This window comes from Microtus pennsylvanicus, chromosome 12 (genome assembly GCF_037038515.1).
Source record: "Microtus pennsylvanicus isolate mMicPen1 chromosome 12, mMicPen1.hap1, whole genome shotgun sequence".
NCBI classification, from domain to species: Eukaryota; Metazoa; Chordata; class Mammalia; order Rodentia; family Cricetidae; genus Microtus; species Microtus pennsylvanicus.
The window spans coordinates 29,587,075-29,605,747 of NC_134590.1; the positions used below are offsets into that span (position 1 = coordinate 29,587,075).

The window sequence follows — 18,673 nt, forward strand, 5'->3', positions numbered from 1 at the left end:
AACCTTAAGCTGTCACAGTGACTGTGAGTCCTGCAGAATCTGAAATCCTCTCTGTATCATCTGCTCTTTCTCAGCAAAAGTCTGCTATCTTCTCTGAAATTGATAACTTGGGATTGGGGAGTGGCCATAGCCACTGGCGATCTGGTGACCGACCAGAAAGACTTTTCTCCCATGGGGACATTGAGCGGACACCACAGGAAATGGACACAAAATAGAAGAAGCGAGACTGGCAGCGCCTGAAGTCTGGGACTACTCTCACCTGCCTAGGGAGCCAGAAGAGGGCCCAGGCAGTGGTCCAGAGGCAGATCTGAGAACAGTTACGAAGGCAGCGAACCCTTGGGTCCTCTGCTCCCAAGAAAATGTGGCCTAGGGAGGCTAGAACGCTGTCCCTGGCAGCTTCTGAGTCTCGAAGGCCTATCACCCAGTCCTCTCTACCTGCCGTATGTAAAAACGATTAGCTCCTGACAGACGGCCCTCCGCTTTCTTATAGCCACTCTTCCTATATCTGACTTTCAGAAAGTTGGTACTTTTATACCAGTCCTTGTAAAACTACTCTTTATGCACCAAATTCACACTCACCCGACTGACACGTATTTGATCCAGCCCAAGGTGATGTTGTCTGCCTGATACCATCTTTATCTGTACCACCCAAAAGAGGAAGTGTGTGTACTCCATTGAACCTTCTCACACGGCAGCTTTAGAACTGACTTTACATAAATATATAATGCGCTCCCAATCCCTCTGATAAATCTGTGCTGAGGTCCTCACAGTCATCCGCTATCAAGGATTGTCCCAGGGAGTGGTCAGTGTTACAGTTTCCGTGTTTCCTTCTAGATGGACCTATGTATGTTCCCACAGAAAAGGAATAAGACATTGAGGATGTGTGTGGATGGATGGTGCTGTGGTTTATAAATAGATTTACCATCTTTTTATTCTTTTTGTCTCTGCTGTTTTCTGCTCGCTTGTTTTCACTTGCTGTAGTTTTAGATCGCACTCTGGAGCTGCGGGGCTCAGGGCGGGGGAAGGGAGGGGGGTCTCTAGTCTCTCGTTACCACTTCCTTTTAGCAACTCTGCTTTAGATCTTTTGCGCACAGGGCCTCTGGGTGAAAGTTTGTTCAGAGAACAAGATCACAGACCCAAAAGTTTGCAACAGTTGTCTGATATCCTGCCTCTGTTGCCTCATAAAAAAAGAAAGATGAAGAACAGAACAACAAAGGTGTGCACACTGGGGTTGTGAGGTTCTCCTCTCGGGTCCTTGCGTAGGCTCAGGAGGTAGACACCGCGGGGCACAGCCACGAGCTGAGTGTTTGGCTTCAGCCAGGTGCGCGGTAGACTTCAGTTGCCGGCTTATTTTGTTGTGTCTGACATGCAGAGGTGTAACCCACAATGTGTCCCACCCTAGGTATGTTCTGGACGACCAATACACAAGTTCCTCCGGTGCCAAGTTCCCTGTCAAGTGGTGTCCCCCGGAAGTGTTTAATTACAGCCGATTTAGCAGCAAGTCAGACGTCTGGTCATTTGGTAAGGTCCATGATGTGTTCTTCCTCTCCTCCCCTCTGAGGAGGAAGCAGACACATCATTGAGTAACCTTATCATTCTGCAGGTGTCCTAATGTGGGAAGTATTCACAGAAGGCAGGATGCCCTTCGAGAAGAACACCAATTACGAAGTGGTAACCATGGTTACTCGAGGCCACCGACTCCACCGGCCAAAGTTGGCATCCAAATATTTGTATGAGGTGATGCTGAGGTGTTGGCAGGAGGTATCTACTTCTTTGTGTTGTCTTGTGATCTGTAAAGCATCCAGCAGTTGGTCCAGTGGTGGGGGAAGGTCCTGTCCTCACAGCCTAGTGAGGCCGCGCCTCCTGCACAGGGAGTTCCGACTCCAACAGGAAGTCAAATCTTTGTCTGCATTCTAAGTATTGAAAAGAATCTGAAGAAATGGAGAAGGCTAAAAGTTAGCTTAGTATACTCAGGCTGATGCCTCACTCCCAGATGGGAGCCCCTTTACAGACAGGGGCTTGGGAAAGCCTGGAGAAGTCGCTGTCCCGTGCAGCACCCATGGATTTGAAGAGAAGGGTTCTTCTTTGATCTCAGTGTCTCCAGTTATCTTACTCAATCTCTGGAAGCATTGAAATGTCACCTCCATAAAGAGATTAAACACCAGAGAGACCCTTGGAAGACAGGCGTTCACATATATTGTGTATGGAGTTTTTCAGAGTAACCCTTTGAGAGATAGACACTTGGACTGTGACCATTTGATAGGAGACCGTGATGCTTGCCCAGGACCAGTTGCCCACAGAGCATCAGAACTCCATGTTGCACCAGAGCTGAGGCTCCCTGTCACTTGTTGTGATGCCTCCCACATGCACTGTTTGGGGTGGGCAGAGGCTGGTTGGGCAGGAAGCGGTACCAGAGAGAGCAACAGGAGCAAAGGCTAGGATTTGGCTGTAAACAGGTGTGTGTACCCGAGGGTGGAGCTTAGTCTGATCTAACAAAGAGCCAGCGTGAGGCTCTCCGTGGGAAATGAGGTTAGGCGGCAAGGTGATGGCGGAGGGGCTGGTCGCAGAGGGCTTTCCAGATGAGTAAGACTTGATTTCTTAGGCACTGTGGAGCCTTAGTAGGTCCCTGAGCAGGTACAATGACAGCAGGGATCTAGCAGCCATGGGGATAGTTGGGGCATAGAAGGGCCAGCCTGTGTTTCCCCAGTCCCTGAGTCTTGCCTATGTGGTGTTCCATGGGATTAGAGCAGGGAGCGTTTTCTTGGGAATGGATTCTGAGGCTCACAGCTTCTTCTGGACTTTTTGTAGAAGCCAGAGGGAAGGCCTTCGTTTGAAGATTTGCTACGTACGATAGATGAACTAGTTGAATGTGAAGAAACTTTTGGAAGATAAACGGTGGCTCCGATTTCCAAGGCAAGAGGAAGAAATAGCATGCGGTGGGAACGTAATTCAGTTGGCACCTGGGAGCATTGACGGTTCTGCTTACAATGTGGGGACTCCAAAGCCTTTGCTTCTGGTCCAGCCCGAGCTCTGTGGCTGCTTTGTAGGCTGCGGAGATGGTGTCTTAGAGCTGGTGACTTGAAGATCTCACTTCGTTCATTACTCCAAGAGCTTGAGTGCCAACCATGCACCAGGCACTGAGCCCTGGCCTTAGGGTTTGCCATGCCAACCATGCACCAGGCACTGAGCCCCGGGCTCAGGGTTTGCCATGCCAACAGTGGACCAGGCACTGAGCCCTGGCCTTAGGGTTTGCCATGCCAACAGTGGACCAGGCACTGAGCCCCGGGCTCAGGGTTTGCCATGCCAACAGTGAACCAGGCACTGAGCCCTGGCCTTAGGGTTTGCCATGCCAACAGTGGACCAGGCACTGAGCCCCGGGCTCAGGGTTTGCCCATCTTAGAGATGAACATAGGGCTGTGTTAGCTGGTGCTAGTAGAAAGCCAAGGTGTTCCAGAGGGGAAAGCCACGTCCCAGCAACTCTTCCATGCCCTTTGGCTTCTACATAAACCTGGGCCAAACAGGAACCCACCTGAATAAGTAGCAATCCTCTGTTTTGAAAACATCTGTTTCTGAACCTGTTCTTATTATTACGTTTAAAAATCTGTATACTGTACATATTGTAAATACGCATAATATATAAAGTTATATATTTATAAGAAACATGAGTTTGCCTCTTTAATTGAAATTTTTGTTGTTGATTTTTAGGACAGGGTCTCACTATGTAGACTAGGCTATCATAAAACTTATAGAGATCGGCCTATAATTGAAGTTCTTAGGATTTGAGAATGTCTAGTCCTAATTCTAACAACTGTCAATTCTCTCTCCCCGAGGGTTCAAATATTGCTTTCTGAAGAGGAAAAAGCACCTGGGTCCTTCAGTTGTTAGATGCTTGATTCACAGGTAGACTCATACAAGTACACATGTTGGCCCCGCTTGAACCACAGCATGGCCTTTGATGAGCTATTTGACCCTGATGGTGGTGGCCAGAGCGGGTTAGAGTTAGGTGGAACTTTTAATAACAGAATTAGTTACCTCGAAACTCTTAAGAATGTTCCTAGGGCATTGTGGATGCTCTGATTGAGGTGCTGGGCTCTGGACCAGAGGTGTTATAACAAAGTGGTACCCATCACAAGTAGGTCCCCAGAGTGGCTCGCCTGTGGTGATCCAGCATGCTGCCAAGGGAACTAGGGAGATGTTCTGAGCTGTCATAGGGTCCCTGGATTAGTGATACTGTCCATCCCAGCCTTGCACTGGACCCCACTGTCCAGCTTCTCGCTCCCAGTTTCCTTTTTCCCCCCATGAGCTTCAGGGAAAATAAACCAACCAAGCTACCATCCTTAGGAACCATTTACTATTGAGCACACTGTTCTTGGTATTTGTGAGTGCCCGAAGCTGAGGAAGGTAAGGGCTGTTCCTTCACTAGTCAGTGTCCCCCGGGAGCTACTGTGATGTCTCCCAGGGTGGAGCATTTGGTGAACACACAGGCAGGAACTGGCTTCCCTGAGAACCCTCTTCCCTCTGACTTCAGAGGGGCACCTCTCTGTTCAGGGTTCTTTCTTGTGCCGTTAATAATGAAGGAAAGCAAAATATTCTTGTCATAATCTGCCGCGTTCCTTCTACCTCTCCACATCAGAACACCATATACACCTTTTAACTGGTTTGTACCTCCTTCAAGGAGCTGGTCATGTGTGGGTCCACCTTTCTACTGCTGCCCACCCCACACACACGCACATGAACACGCATGCACACACGCATGAACACACACACGCATGGCCATGCACACGCACACACGCATGAACACGCACGTGCACACACGCATGAACACGCACGTGCACACACACATGGACACGCACGCACACATGAACACGCACGCATACACATGAACACGCACGCACACACACGCATACACACACGCGGCCATGTTCTCCCTTCACCTGGATGAGCGGAGAACCTGGATGAGCTGTGAGGGGAAATCGCTGGAGCTGAGGAGAGTGTAAAGAAGGTGGAGCTCCGCTGTGAACAGTCTCAAATGCTTTTTCTGCTTTTTACCACGTGTATGTCTCGGGGTGGGGCCCATGTGTGCGTGTGCGCACACACTGTGTGTGTGTGTGTGTGTGTGTGTGTGTGCGCGCGCGCGCACAGAGGGGAGAGTCCGATGTGACATGTCTTCTTTGTTTTCTACCTTATGTAGTCAGACAGAACCTCTCAGCTGAACTCGGAGCTGGCTCACTTGGCTGGTCTTGCTTTCCCAGTTGCCTTTAGAATCTCTTGTCTCCACTTCTCACTTGGTTTGCTGGGGGGACACCACACCCACTTGTCAATTACGTGAGTTTTCTGGCTCCGAACTCAGGTCCTTATGCTTCTATGTCAACTTTATCCGCTGAGCCATTTTCCTAGCCTATACAAAACTAACACTGACAACATTTCTCTCTCTCTCTCTCTCTCTCTCTCTCTCTCTCTCTCTCTCTCTGTTGAGTCAGGGTCTCTCTCTGTAGCCCTGGTTGTCCTGGAACTTTCCAGTAGACAGGCTGGCCTTGAACTCACAGAGATTCGCCTACCTCTTGCCTCCTAAGTGCCGGTATTAAAAGCATGTATCACACCAAATCTCACCTAATCCAAAATCAGGTTCCTGGTGTCAATCTGGGCTCAGAGGAGCAAACGTTCTAGACTGAATAGTCGTAATCCTAGAATTCAGTTTTCCCTGGACCACTGTGAACCCTTGGGCAAATAAAACCCCTTCTTTTCTGTTCCTTTATTCCAGTCTCTGCCCAGGGAGGACAGTTTGACTTGATCAATTTTAAGGTCCCCTTTACCAACATTCTGTGATTTCTTCAAAATGTTTTCTAGACACACCCACACATGTAGGCATGAGGAAGTGCTAACAAACACCTCAGATGTGGATCAGCGTTCTGAGCGGACTTATGTAGGCCACCGGGTTGTCATTCACACACTCCTCTGAGGTTTCAGAACAGGAAAATAGGTGGGGTCAACTTGGTCTGCGAGAAACGTCACAGGCCAACTATGCTTGCAGTTGAAAGATGTGTTGCTGTCAGTGGGCCACGGCCGAAGAAGCAAGGCTTCTGTGTATGCCCAGGTGGCAGGGCAGCCATGATTCTGTCCTCCTGTAAGTAAGATGGGCTTTGCTGTTTAATGCCAGCTTGTTTAAGGGTGTTACTGATTATTGAGTGGTCGGGGAGGTTTTGCTAAACGTGGAATTTGTAGACTCTTGAAGATAATTTCTTCAGATGTAGAGACAGAAGTTTGTGGCTTATTTAAATAGTCAGTGTCTCCTGATAAAATTAAGCATTTGAGAATTGGAAACACAGATGAAAATAGAAAGAAACAGTGTATTCCATGTGTGGAAATGAAGCCGATGGGATGCGATGCGTTTCTCTCTAGAATGATAAAGAGCTCGGCGTTGAAGGCCAGGAGACCAAACGCTTGCCCTGGTTCTGCCTCAGCTTTGACAGGTCGCCACTGGTTGTATGAACAAGTCTGCAGCATTGAGGGCCCCCTTTCTGCCTCCTTCCCTGGATATCAGGAAGAAATGATAAGTTAAAAATGACAGATGACTTGTCCAGTTAGAGAGCTGCGCTTAAAGCTCCAGGGCAATTCTTAGAAACACTCACTAATTTAACTTTAAGACCCAGAGAGGTGTCTTAAGTATATAGTTTTGTTTTGTTTTTAGTGGAAGGAAAAGGCCTAGAGGGATGGCTCAGCTGTTGAAGGCTAGGCTCACAACCAAAAATATAAGATGGAAGGAAAAGACTGTCTTTGATTTTTAATTCTGGATGGCCTTTGTAATCAAGTATCAGCAGAGCTCAGTCGTTTTAGATTAGGCCAGAATTCTGATGTTTAGCTGGCGCCAGGAAAAATAGATTGTGAGTTTGCCATGCCTCTTCAAGCCACAGCACCTTGTTAGGACCCCCCACCACATACACACACACACACACACACACACACACACACACACAGAGGGGGGGGCTGGATTTACAGAAACAAGCCCATGCTATACCAGTTGCCCCTTTCTGACCATGATTTACGGTCTTCATTCTCTAGACTAAAACAGACAACAACACAGTAAAACAAAAGGCTTCCTGTTGTCAGAAACGGGCCAAGCAGATCAAAGCAGAAAAAGCTACACAGAATTGCCCTACCCCCCACCTCTCCAAAGACTGAGCAGTGACAAAGTTTGGGAGGCTAAAAACCCTTATGGCTTTTCCTGAGGTCAGAACTAGGAGAAGGCCATGCATTGTAACAGGAAAGGCTTGGCTACACCTAAAGGAGCCTGGGGGGCTGAGACAGGTCTAGGATGTCTAGGGATGAAGCGGGAGACTAGCCATCTCTGGGGTCATTGATGATCCTTCCCCAATGGCCTAGAAAGATGATTTTAATGTCATTTCCCTGTATCATCTAGTGTCTGCTAGTCTGATTGGATGGCAAGAATCACCTGTTTCCTTCGGCCATCGGCCACAGCTAAACAGCGCTCGGTTGTCTTCTGGGTGAAATAACCGGTGTTTACCATCGACAAGAAAATGCCAAGCATGCTCCAGGGTGTATTGAACTTAAGAATGTTTATTTGTATTTGCCAATTGTTTACCAAACACATTGACTTGCTCTAAGGGCTGTCAAGGCAACCCTTAGTCACAGGCTGCTGGAAGGGAAGAGGACGTAGTTGTGTGGGTAGGGTGGGATTTCAATCAGATGGCCTGATCGCCAGTTCTGAACAGGGGCCAAGGACCCTGCTGCAGTGAGGTTGCATTCGCGAAGGGTGGTTGGAATTGCCAGTGTGTTCAGCAGCTAAATTACCATGAGAACAGGCTCAGCTCAGACATTTATTTAGATGCACAAGATTCTCATGCAATGGCTGAGGATTAGAAAAACTTACCTCTTCTGGAACATTTTTCACCATATGTTTTTCTGTCTTTTTATTGCTCCCAAGTTGTAATGTAGAAAGAAAAATGGTGCCCAGAACAATCTCTCACACCAACCCTGCAAAGTTAATGATCCATTGTTATTGCTATTAATATGAAGATAAGCAGGCTCCCTGGGGTAAGCATTGTCTAAGCTGGCCTCTGGCGCAGTCTACTTCCAGGAAGCTATGCCCATAAGCAATCAGTCCTTCTTAGGAAGCCAACTTAGCTTTTCTCTCAGATAGAATATGTGAATACAATGTGACGTCACCTCTGAGAGTTGGTGCCAAGAGATGCAGCCTGTCTTGGCTGTCTCCAGCCTTTCTGCTTCTTGGAGCATTGGCTGCCCTAGAAACCCAGACTCCATGAACCAAGTGCCCGCCAATGGCTGTGAAGTGAACTTGGAAGTGATTTTCTAGCTTCAGGCCAGCCTGCTTTGACTGCAGCTTCAGAGAGAGACCTTGAGCCACAGGGACCCTGCTGAGCTGGCAGAGAGCAGCTAGTTCACAGAAACACAGAGGTCATAAAAGTTGTTCTCAGAAATAGAGAATGTCTGTAGTAGCAAGTGCGCAGAGAGCCACAGACCAAAACCTGATGGGTCTGCTTCTACTGCCTTTGCCTCTGCTGCAGTTGGTGCTCTTTCTCACCCACAGCCTCCGGGTTAAAACAGACACAAATACAGGATGCGTGTTTCCTATTGTCTTGGAATAATGTCTTGTTTCCCCTGTAACTAACTTGTATCAAAATGGGGGTTGTGGTCAGTTTGTATCTACCGCTGTGAGGCTTCCCTGCCCTCTTGGGTGTGTATTTGCAGATCGCATTGCTCCTCTGTAGAGATTGCCCAGCCAGTCTCACCTGCCCTCCATGCCCACACAAAAGTGGGTAGCTCGGCTTGTGGTCCAAGGTCCACACGCTCTGTGACTCAGTCTGACATTTCTACACTTCACAAGCTGGTGAGAAAGTGAGTGAGATCCGTGAGCCTGTGAACTGTGGTCCCACTGACAATGCAGTTCTAGGAAACAGGACCTTGAGGTGTGGGGCAAAGAAGAGATTGTGTGTAAGATGACTACAGAGTCCAGCTTATGTGGACTCGTTACCTGGAAGAAGTCAGCATTTCTACAAGCATGGCTGGGCACACCCAGGGAGGTACGTTCCAGGCCAACTGGGTCTGCACTAGACTTTGTCTCAGAAACACTGCAACCAGGGTAGGGGATGTAGCTCGGTGATAAGAGCACTTGCTTCTGTGGATGTCTTTGAGGGGTGGAGGAGACCTGATCACAGCTGGGACACATAGATGCCATTCTCCTATAGAAAACTCACAGCCTTTCCTCATAGCATCGTTTGCTCCGTGGAATATCTCCTCATGCTCCATCCAGATTCTCAGGCTTCTAGAATCTTCCTTATACTCCTTCCCCAGCAACAACAAGCATCAGGCTCAGGACAGGCCAAGAACCATTCTTCTCATCTACCCAAACACATCTATTTCTGGACCCATTTCTTCTTTTCTCCTACCGTGGAATCCCCCAGTGTAACCGGTCACCAATGTTTCACAGTCTAATAGATAACCGAAGAAAACAAAGTGGTCTGGGGCCTGCTACAGAGGCCTTTCCTTCTTGGTCAATATGTTTAGAAAAAAGGTAGTATCACAGGCGACCATCATTTCTTGGAAAGGTACAAGGTTGGTAGCAAAAGCCTGTCATCCAGCATTGGGGGTGAGGGGGGAAGGTTGGAGGATTTAGACTTCAAGACCACCCTGGCCTACGTGAGGAGACTGATTCAATAAATGAGCCATCAAACAACAAAAGGGACGTAGACACACACAGGATAATTAACACCCAAAATGTATAAAGAACATAAATTCAGAATAAAGAATAGCTTTTTAAAGTTGGATGAGCATCCATGTGGAAACCCCAGCCCATCACTTCTCACTCTCCTGTTGCTGCTCTGAGCTCTTGGCTTGACATCCAGGAAAATGGAGGAAAGCTACCATTATTGAGCCCCCCACCAAACTACTTGGTCAACTCAGTTAAAATGTGTCTGTCCCAAAAGACCCTGAGACATGAATCTAGTGCTGGGCTTTTGAGGCAGAGAAAAAAGTTTGGCTTTTCCGTAAACTCCTGGTGGTATGGGGGCAAGGAGGGGTTGAAGAGAAGCAATTCCTGGCTTATAGTGAATTTAAGACTATTCATTCTGCAGTGGGTATGATGGTACACACCTTTAATCCCCACACTCGGAGGCAGAGGCAGAGGCTCTGAGGGTTCAAAGTCAACCTGGTGAGTCCTGGGACAGCCAGCGCTATATAAAGACACTGTCTTTAAAAAAATGTTCCAGTCTGCTTATCCTGGGCCACCAGTTTGTGAGGCTTTCTCTCCCACAGCTTTCTGGAGCTAACAAAACAAAATTCACAATTTTTTTTTGGCTCAGACAACTAACTCCTGAAACTGGGTGAGTTTTAAGCCTGATTTTAAGGGGGAAAAAAATCACCAGCCACCTGCCAGTTACTATGATGCCCACATTCAGTAGGAGCAAATCTCATCAGAGGCATTGATCCCATCCAGAAGAAACTCCATACTGCTGTGCCAACAGCTAAGTTGAGATGATGCTAATAATCTCAGACACTGAGAACACAGTGACTGCTTCCCAAGGCTTTGTATCACTGTGGCTTTACCTGCCCAGAGGTGACCAAAGGTATGGCTTTGCCAAATGATGCTCTTCCCTTCCTCTCACTTTTTGGTGGAAGGAAGCCTGTTCCCAAACAGAGCTCTGTTGTGGCCACTGTGAACCTCTTGGGAGGAAGGAGCCCCTCAGGCACCCATCTCAAATAAAAGGATGGACACATAACAAATAGTTCCAGGTACCACCTAGCCTAGGAGAGACGGTCTAGGAAAGGTTATGTCTGGACATGATGGCCTTTGTTCTAATGTGCCGGCACATGGCATACTGCTAAAGATATTTGTTGGGGAATAAGAAGTAGATAGAAAGAACAATGTAGATACAAACCTGAGCAAGAAAGTTGGGTGTCTGTGGAAACCCTCAGCTCTGAGTGTCCTTCCTACAGGACCTTCCAGCAAGCAAGTGGCCATTGCCCACTTCTGAGACATTTGTGTCTCTGGCAAAGGCCCTTGAATGGATGAGTTCTTGCCAACAATGGGAATTTGCTACAAGCTCTCCCTCTGCAGGTTTATTGCCCAAGGCTACTGTGTGACTTCTGTAATCAGGAGTGTGTGTGGAAGGATCAGGAGTGTGTGTGGAACGGAGCTCGCCAATCCACTCCCTGTCCCTGAAGACCTGGGTACCGTATGTAGAAACTGCCCATGAATCTAAAGGTCAGTGGTATTTGTGATGGAGTTCAGTACATTAATATTTAATAAATATGGCTAGAATTTGGGGACTTATATAGTGTTTTATTTGTGTTTTAATAAATAAAGCTTGCCTGAAAATCAGAGTGCAGAGCTAAGCCACTAGAGGCCAGGGAATGGTGGCTCACACCTTTAATCCCAAGACTCCAGGGCACCCTGGGCTAAGATGCAGTCAGTCTGAGGATCCCTAGAGACTGGATCACCCTTTGATCTGATCCTTGGGAGAGGTAAGAACTCTCCAATGGCTTGGCTGTTTTGCTTTTCTGATCTTCAGCTTGAACCCCAATATCTTTCTCTGGGTTTTTATTATTCATGCTACAGACTTGTGCCACACAGCAAGGGCGTATGATGAGCGGCTTGTCTCTCAGGTTCTTATTCCTTTGGCGGTGAATTTTGGGTGGTGGCAGAAAGGGCAGGTCTGTGAGAAGGCAGAGGTTGGCTTCTTCGCTCACAACTGCATTCAGTCTTGGGAGAAAGAGGCCAGAACCTTTTCATAACTACAGTGGCAGCAGGGTAGGTTGTACCTTCGTGTGCAGGCAATTGTCTTTGCTACCGAATCAGGAAAAATAAAGAGTTTTGAAAAGCCTTTCTCCCAGATTCCAGACTGCAGATGACAGGGGGAAAGTGACTGGGTTCCAGGCCACCGTACTGGCGCTGTGCAGCTGTGAATTGGGGTTCAGTGAACTTGGGACCGTCCTGTCCTACGTCCAGATATCCCGCCTGCAGACTGGCACTGAAATTTCTTTTTCAGGGTTGTATGCTTTGAAACGCATTTATCTCTTTGCTGTTACATTTTATTTCTTTATTTTATTGTATGTATATGATGTATTGTTGGCTCGTGGGCGCATCATGGCGCACTTGCTGAATCAGTTCGGGAATCGAACTCAGGTCTTGAAGAGCATGCACTTCACTCCCTGGGCCACCTGCCATGCTCTGTACTTAAAGCACTGTGATTGCTAACGCTGTGGGTCATCGTGGCCGGGCCAGGGCACCTGGATAAAATCGGCTCAGATATCCTGGATGCTTCTGTGAAAATGTCTTTGGTGAGATTGATGTTTAAATGGGTGTATTTTAAATTAGGGAGGTTTATCCTTTGTGGGAATGTCAGCCTCACAAAGGAAGGCCTTGATAGGTGAATCTGACCAGTCCTGAGCAAGAAGGAATTCTGCCTGCAAACTGCCCTTGGGCTCAGACTAGCTCCTGAGAGCTTCCACCCACAGGCCTTGGACCTGCTGGTCTCCACGGTCACAGGAGCTAGCCTCCCTGCTAGTCCTGACTAGTACAGGAGTGAGTGCCCCTCACCCCAGCACCCACCATAGGCCTCTCTTGCATTGGCCACGGAGAGCTTACCAGAATAAACTCCAGGCCCTCCCAGATAGCAAGAAGAGATCTTCTCTCAGTCAGGGGCCCTGTAGGGGCTCAAACAAGAGGGGCTGTGGAGGCTGAGGCCTCTGTTGGCTTCCTTCGCCCTCTTTCTCCATCTGTCTAAAGAGGTGGGCACATCTGCTTGGTGTTTGAGTTTGTCTGGTGTGAACGCAGTGAATGGTAGCTGACTGAGTTCTAGGGAACTGGTGGGGGAAACTGAGGCTTCTCTTGAGCCAGCAGGTGCCTCTTCCTGCTGTCCTGATCTCATCCATCAGGGCTGTTTCATTGCCACCGACTGAGGACGCTCTCTGGGCTTAAATTCTGGCTCAGCCGCTCTGTGACTGGACACAGTGTGGAGCCATCTGATTATTCTGTCTGGAATGCCGAGACTGGTCCTGTTAGCTCCAAATATGTTCGTAACTTTTGCTTTGCTGTGACCAAGGTACCCGACTCGGCACTAAGTTGCCTATGTTGGAGGAAGAGTTCATTTTGCCTCACAGTTTCAAACGGCTCAGTCCTTGGATGCTTGTGCTCAGGGGCTTGGGCGGAAGATCCTGGTATCAGGAGCCTGCCGTGGAGAAACACTGGTTACTTCATAGCCAAACAGGAAGTAGAGAGAAAGATGAAAGATGACCGTTGCCTAGCGTTTCCCCTTTTCTCCTTTTCTTCTGTCTGGGTCCTTAGCCTGTGGGAGAGTCATGTGCATTCAGTGTCAGTGTTACCTCTTCCAGTTAATCCTCTCTAGAAACATCTTCAGAGACACACCTGAAGGTGAACCTCATGGTGTTCTAAACCTAGTCAGGTTGGCAATGACGATGAACCACCAGGTCCCAAGACGATAGGACCTCTCTCAGTGTCAGAGCGGTGAGTGAGTTAGTTAACATGGGCAAGTGTGGAATGTAGTAATTTGTACACACTGCCAGGTGTAGGATAAGGGGCATGTTGGTAGGCGTTGGGAACAGCCGTTCCTAGGAGATAGGTTTTGTTAGTTGTGTTCATTACCTCCAAATGAAGCTCTTGATTCATTGTCAAGAATCATCTCTTTGCTCTAAGATAACGGATCAGTCATGTCTTCTTTGACTCCGTATTCTAATCCTAATAAAAAAAAATGGGTATCACTGAAATAATTCTGTTTAGCATTTCATGGTTTGATGCCTGGTTTTGGATGATAACACACTACTCTCAGACCAGCCTCAGTGTTTAATTTTGGATAAACGTTTCTCAACTTTTGTTTTTACGGAGATCTGGAATGAAGTCTTAGGCTTGAGGCCCAACACAGATGCTAGTTAGTGTTCCCAAAGCCAAATTTCAGCTTTGCTCTTCCACATGATCAGCCAGTCAAAGGTCCTGGGTTGTCTCCGTGTGTGGCATCAAGGCCTGAGATCCTCCATGGCAGGGCTATGCAACGGTGAGGCCAGCCAGGTCCTCTTCAGCAGCTCCTTATGGAGATCTTGCTACATGTCAGGTACTGATCAGGATCCATGAAAAAGCAAAGCAGAGTACGATACAGTCCCTCGGAACAGAAAGACTTATGGAAGTGCTTAAAACATAGTTGCTTTCAACTCAGGATAACTTTTACCCCCGTGGGACATTTTATAGTGTGTGGAAATGTTTTGATTTTCACAGCTGGAGGGTGATAGTGGTGTGGGTGTCAGAGGGGAGGAGGCCTTGTTGCTGCGTGCCTCTTCTATGCAGTAAGGGTGCTATACAGAAAGGACCTCCACAGGAAAGAACCATCGGGTGTGAACGGCAATAACAGAGAGGTTGAGATACCCGAGAAAAGTAAAGCCTCCAAAAGGAGATGGGCATTTAGAGTGGGACCTCATCGAGCAGCACAGCCCAGGACAGATGACACGTGCTTTGAGGAGCCACAGAAAGATGGGAGTGGATGGTAACGGGAGGTCTTTTCAGAAGTGTTCAAAATATCTCTGAGAAAAGAGTGAGTGGGACAGGGGATGCAGTAGGAGTGGCGGACAACAAAGCCTAGTGGAGAAGCCTTGACGACGAAGGGCAGAGTTCTAGTGAAGATAGCGAGCTACTGGCAGAGGCCGCCTTAGGGACCACAGGATGATGGGAAGAGACTGCACAAGGCAGAGTCAGGTACAAACTTAGCTTCAGGTCCTGCGTTTCTACAGAGTAGCTCTTTGACTCTCCTAGGGAGTAACTGTTAAACCTGAGAATCGAGAGGAGAAAAGACCAAACCCACAGCTGTACAATTAAAGAAAGCCGTATTTTGGGGTGCATCTATGAATCACCCTAAACTGGGATCTGAGAGGGTAGCCTCTGCTGGCCTCCTGAAGTTCCTTTTATAGGAGAGGGAAGGTGTCTATAGGGGTGAGAGAGTTGGCTGCTATACAGTGAGAGAGAAGGACAAGGGTAAGGTTTTACACCTTCTGAATGAGGATGCAAGCAGTTTCCATCAGATCTAAGAAACAGGAACTTATTCTTCATTACAAACAGAAGCCTTGGTCCAACACAGGACAAACAGAGACTTTTTCTTAATTATAAGTAGCAGCCTTAACTTGAAAGGATTTGCAAGGGACAATCAGGAACTCATTGACCGCCTTACCTGCAGACAGAACCCTTAACCTGTAAGGTCTGTTCTTCCTCTTTTATTCTCCCTTTAACTTTCAAGGTGTATTGTTCCTGTTTGGTCTCACGCAACCTCTCCGTGGTTCGTGATCTGCGTCTGTAGAGTGCTTCCTTTCCACAAGGTTGTGCTGAGAGCAGATGAATCGATGCACTAATGTGCGTGTGATTTGGTGAAAGCTGGGACAAGGTGGATGACAAAATGGAAAAGAAGGGAAAAGCTGAGAGGCTGGGACAGACTGGTGGCTGATTGGATATACAGGATGGGACAGACTGGTGGCTGATTGGATATACAGGATGAGACAGACTGGTGGCCGATTGGTTATACAGGATGGGACAGACTGATGGCCGATTGGTTATACAGGATGGGACAGACTGGTGGCTGATTGGATATACAGGATGAGACAGACTGATGGCCGATTGGTTATATAGGATGGGACAGACTGGTGGCTGATTGGATATACAGGATGAGACAGACTGATGGCCGATTGGTTATACAGGATGGGACAGACTGGTGGCTGATTGGATATACAGGATGAGACAGACTGGTGGCTGATTGGATATACAGGATGGGACAGACTGGTGGCTGATTGGATATACAGAATGGGACAGACTGATAGCTGATTGGATATACAGGATGGGACAGACTGATGGCCAATTGGTTATACAGGATGGGACAGACTGGTGGCCAATTGGTTATACAGGATGGGACAGACTGGTGGCTCAATTGGTTTCACAGGATAGGAGAGACTAACTGATGATCATTTGGCTATACAGGAAGGGAACAGAGTGATGGCCGATTGGCTATACAGATGGGTCTAGAAAAGAACCCTAAGTTTCTGTGGTGGCCTGACAGACATGAGAAGATCAGGGAGCAGAAACAATAGGTGGGTTTCTTATTGAGGGTAATGGAGAAGATGAATCATAAAAGCATAAGATGGTAGATGAATTAAAGAAATAAAACCTGCTCGTATTCATCACTTAAAATCATGTATTTGTACAAAGTCCTAGAACAGCTGCCTACCGAATCATAGCCTTGTTTGACATTCTGGGTTTGTCTTCTTTCAATTTATAGATTTTTAAAGTTTAAACATTTTGGTAATAGGAAAATATAGAAACCATGTAAAGTGACTAGTCTTAGCTTTTATTACATTAAATATTTTAGGTCCGATTTAAAAAGCGAGGCCAGACATGGTCCTAGCATACCTGACTACACCATTGCCTGTGTTTCTCGGCTGAGCACAGTCAGCCATACCTTAGTCTTTCTAATGGTCCCTCTCTACTATCTGTTCACAACCCACCACAGCAAAGAGGAAAGTCCTCAGGCCTGGGCCTCCTCTGCTTCAAAGATGTTCACACCCTAATCCTCTGTGTCCTCAGAGCTCACTGTTTCCGTCTGTATCCGTTCTCAGTTGCCAAGGACAGTTTGCCAGCCCGGAGACATGTTCTCAGCAAGCTTACAATTTGATGCTCCTTCAAACACATTCACTCATTCACTTATCCAAAAAATATTTACCATTTACATTTCTGAAGAACTGTTCTAGTCTCTTGGGAAATAACTATAAGCCTAATAGGGGGAAAAAAAAAAACCTCTGCTGACTTTCTAAAGGGAAGGCAGAAAGTTAAAAGAAAAAAGTAAATTGCATAGTATGTGAAAAGGAGAGAATGGATGGAAGGAAGAAAAGAAGCCAGAGCAGAGGAAGAAGTTTCTGGGTGCTGCCCCAGCCGGCAGTAAGAGTAGCACACTTCAAGGCGACACGTGAGCAAAGGCTTGGAGGGACTGCCGGGCCCTGATGCAGCCGAGCCTGAGGGAAGACACTTTAGGCTAAGCCAAAGCCAAGAGTCCGCGCCCACAGCTGGCCTGACGTGCTGCAGAAGCCGGTGGGGAGCTGGGGACTGGAGGGAAGTGAGCAGGAGGTGAGGGACCAAAGGAGGCCAATCATGGAGGGCTTCCTAGGCTACCGTGAGAGTGGTGACTGCAACTCTGAATGACGGACGGACAGCAGACCAAGGGTAACAGGGTCTGACGGGTTCAAAAAGAGGTTGCTCTGGCCACTGTGCTGAGAACACACTGTAGAGGGGTCAGGGTGCAAATAGGAAGCCACCAGGTGAGATAACAGCGGTTTGGCCACAGCAGTCACAGATGAGACGGGGGGGGGGGGAACCTGTGTGTGTGGGGGTGGGGTGTTATTTGTCTATGGGGAGGGGAAGTATGTTAGTCATCTTTAAAGAGAAAGGAAGAGGAGGGGTTGAGGTTCCAATAACTATTTCAAGAATACACTCCCAATAGCCTAGTTTCCTCCTAGGTCCCCTCCTCTCTACCTACAGCATATTTCAGCAATACCACAGATAGAATCAGGCCTGCACTTCCCAGACTTTGATGGGATAGTCAAGAAGCAGTATTCTGAAGAAAATTCACTGTTTTAACTACTTTCAGTAGCATTAAATACAATTACATTGTTGTACACTTTTAACCATGATCCATCTGAACTGAAATACTGAAATTCTTAGAGATACAAGCATGTGTGCACCCACGAGTACATGGGCATGTACACACACACACACACACACACACACACACACACACACACACACACCCTCCATTTAAGTAAGGGTCTTGCTATGTATCCCTGGCTTGCATTATATTTACTATGTAGCCCATGTTGGCTTTGAACTCACGGCCGTCCTCCTGCTTCAATCCCGCGAGTGCCGGTATTACAGATATGTGTCACTAAATCCACTTTGTTTTCAAGGCATGTGCTTTCCTGCCACAGTGGCTTGAGGTGTGAGAGAAAGAGGTGGGCCGAAGATGACTGAGAAGTCATTGACCCGGGCCACTGGGAATAGAGGATCGCTTTTGACGAGATGGAGAAGGGTGGATGGAGAAAGATGGGGAAGGGAGGAAGAAAAAGAGCTCAGATTACATCTCAACATCCAGTCGAGGTGATTCCTAGACATCCAAATGGGGAGTTTGAAGTTTGTTTGGCTGTGTCCAGCTGGAGCACATTAGAACTGGGCTGGGTGTGTGCATCTGTGGGTCACGAGGTGATGAGGAGTCTTATTAAGCCACCAGAGGAAGTGAAATCATCAAAGGAGGCGATGAGGCCAAGAACTAAGGCTTTGGAGGCCGTCCAAGATGAAGAGGCCAGAGAGGTAGACAAAGAAGCCTAGAACAAGCATAAGGAGGTACAGGGCCACAGTTACAGGTCGTGTGAGACCGCTTGGAACGGACCCCTGGATTTCACGGTGTGTGTCCATGTTTAGAGCAGTGTTTCAGAAGAAAGAGAAGATAGGAGAGCAACCAGCAGCAACAAGCGTAGGCTATTCTTTTCCAGATTTGACCACTAAAGGAGTAAAACTGGTGTAGGAAATATGGCTACAGGGCCCTCTGTTCTGCGACAGTGGTGGATGGACAGTGTGTTTGTACGGACAGAAATGGTCTGATGA

The 18,673-nt window shown here is 47.7% G+C and overlaps 2 protein-coding genes across 4 annotated transcripts in view; both read left to right on the top strand.

The window, feature by feature from the left end:
• Positions 1–3,660, top strand: part of Tec (tec protein tyrosine kinase) — a 111,815-nt gene extending 108,155 nt beyond the window's left edge. For all 3 annotated transcript variants that reach the window (XM_075943117.1, XM_075943118.1, XM_075943119.1), the window contains exons 17-19: positions 1,403–1,521; positions 1,604–1,761; positions 2,809–3,660. In XM_075943117.1, the coding sequence (XP_075799232.1) occupies positions 1,403–1,521; positions 1,604–1,761; positions 2,809–2,892 (361 nt within the window). In that variant the 3' untranslated portion in view covers positions 2,893–3,660. The remainder of the gene's footprint in view (positions 1–1,402; positions 1,522–1,603; positions 1,762–2,808) is intronic.
• A 2,381-nt stretch (positions 3,661–6,041) lies between these two features.
• Txk (TXK tyrosine kinase) overlaps positions 6,042–18,673 on the top strand; it is a 53,361-nt gene continuing 40,729 nt past the window's right edge. The window contains exon 1 of the mRNA XM_075943233.1: positions 6,042–6,124. Coding sequence (XP_075799348.1) covers positions 6,109–6,124 — 16 coding nt within the window. The 5' untranslated portion in view covers positions 6,042–6,108. The remainder of the gene's footprint in view (positions 6,125–18,673) is intronic.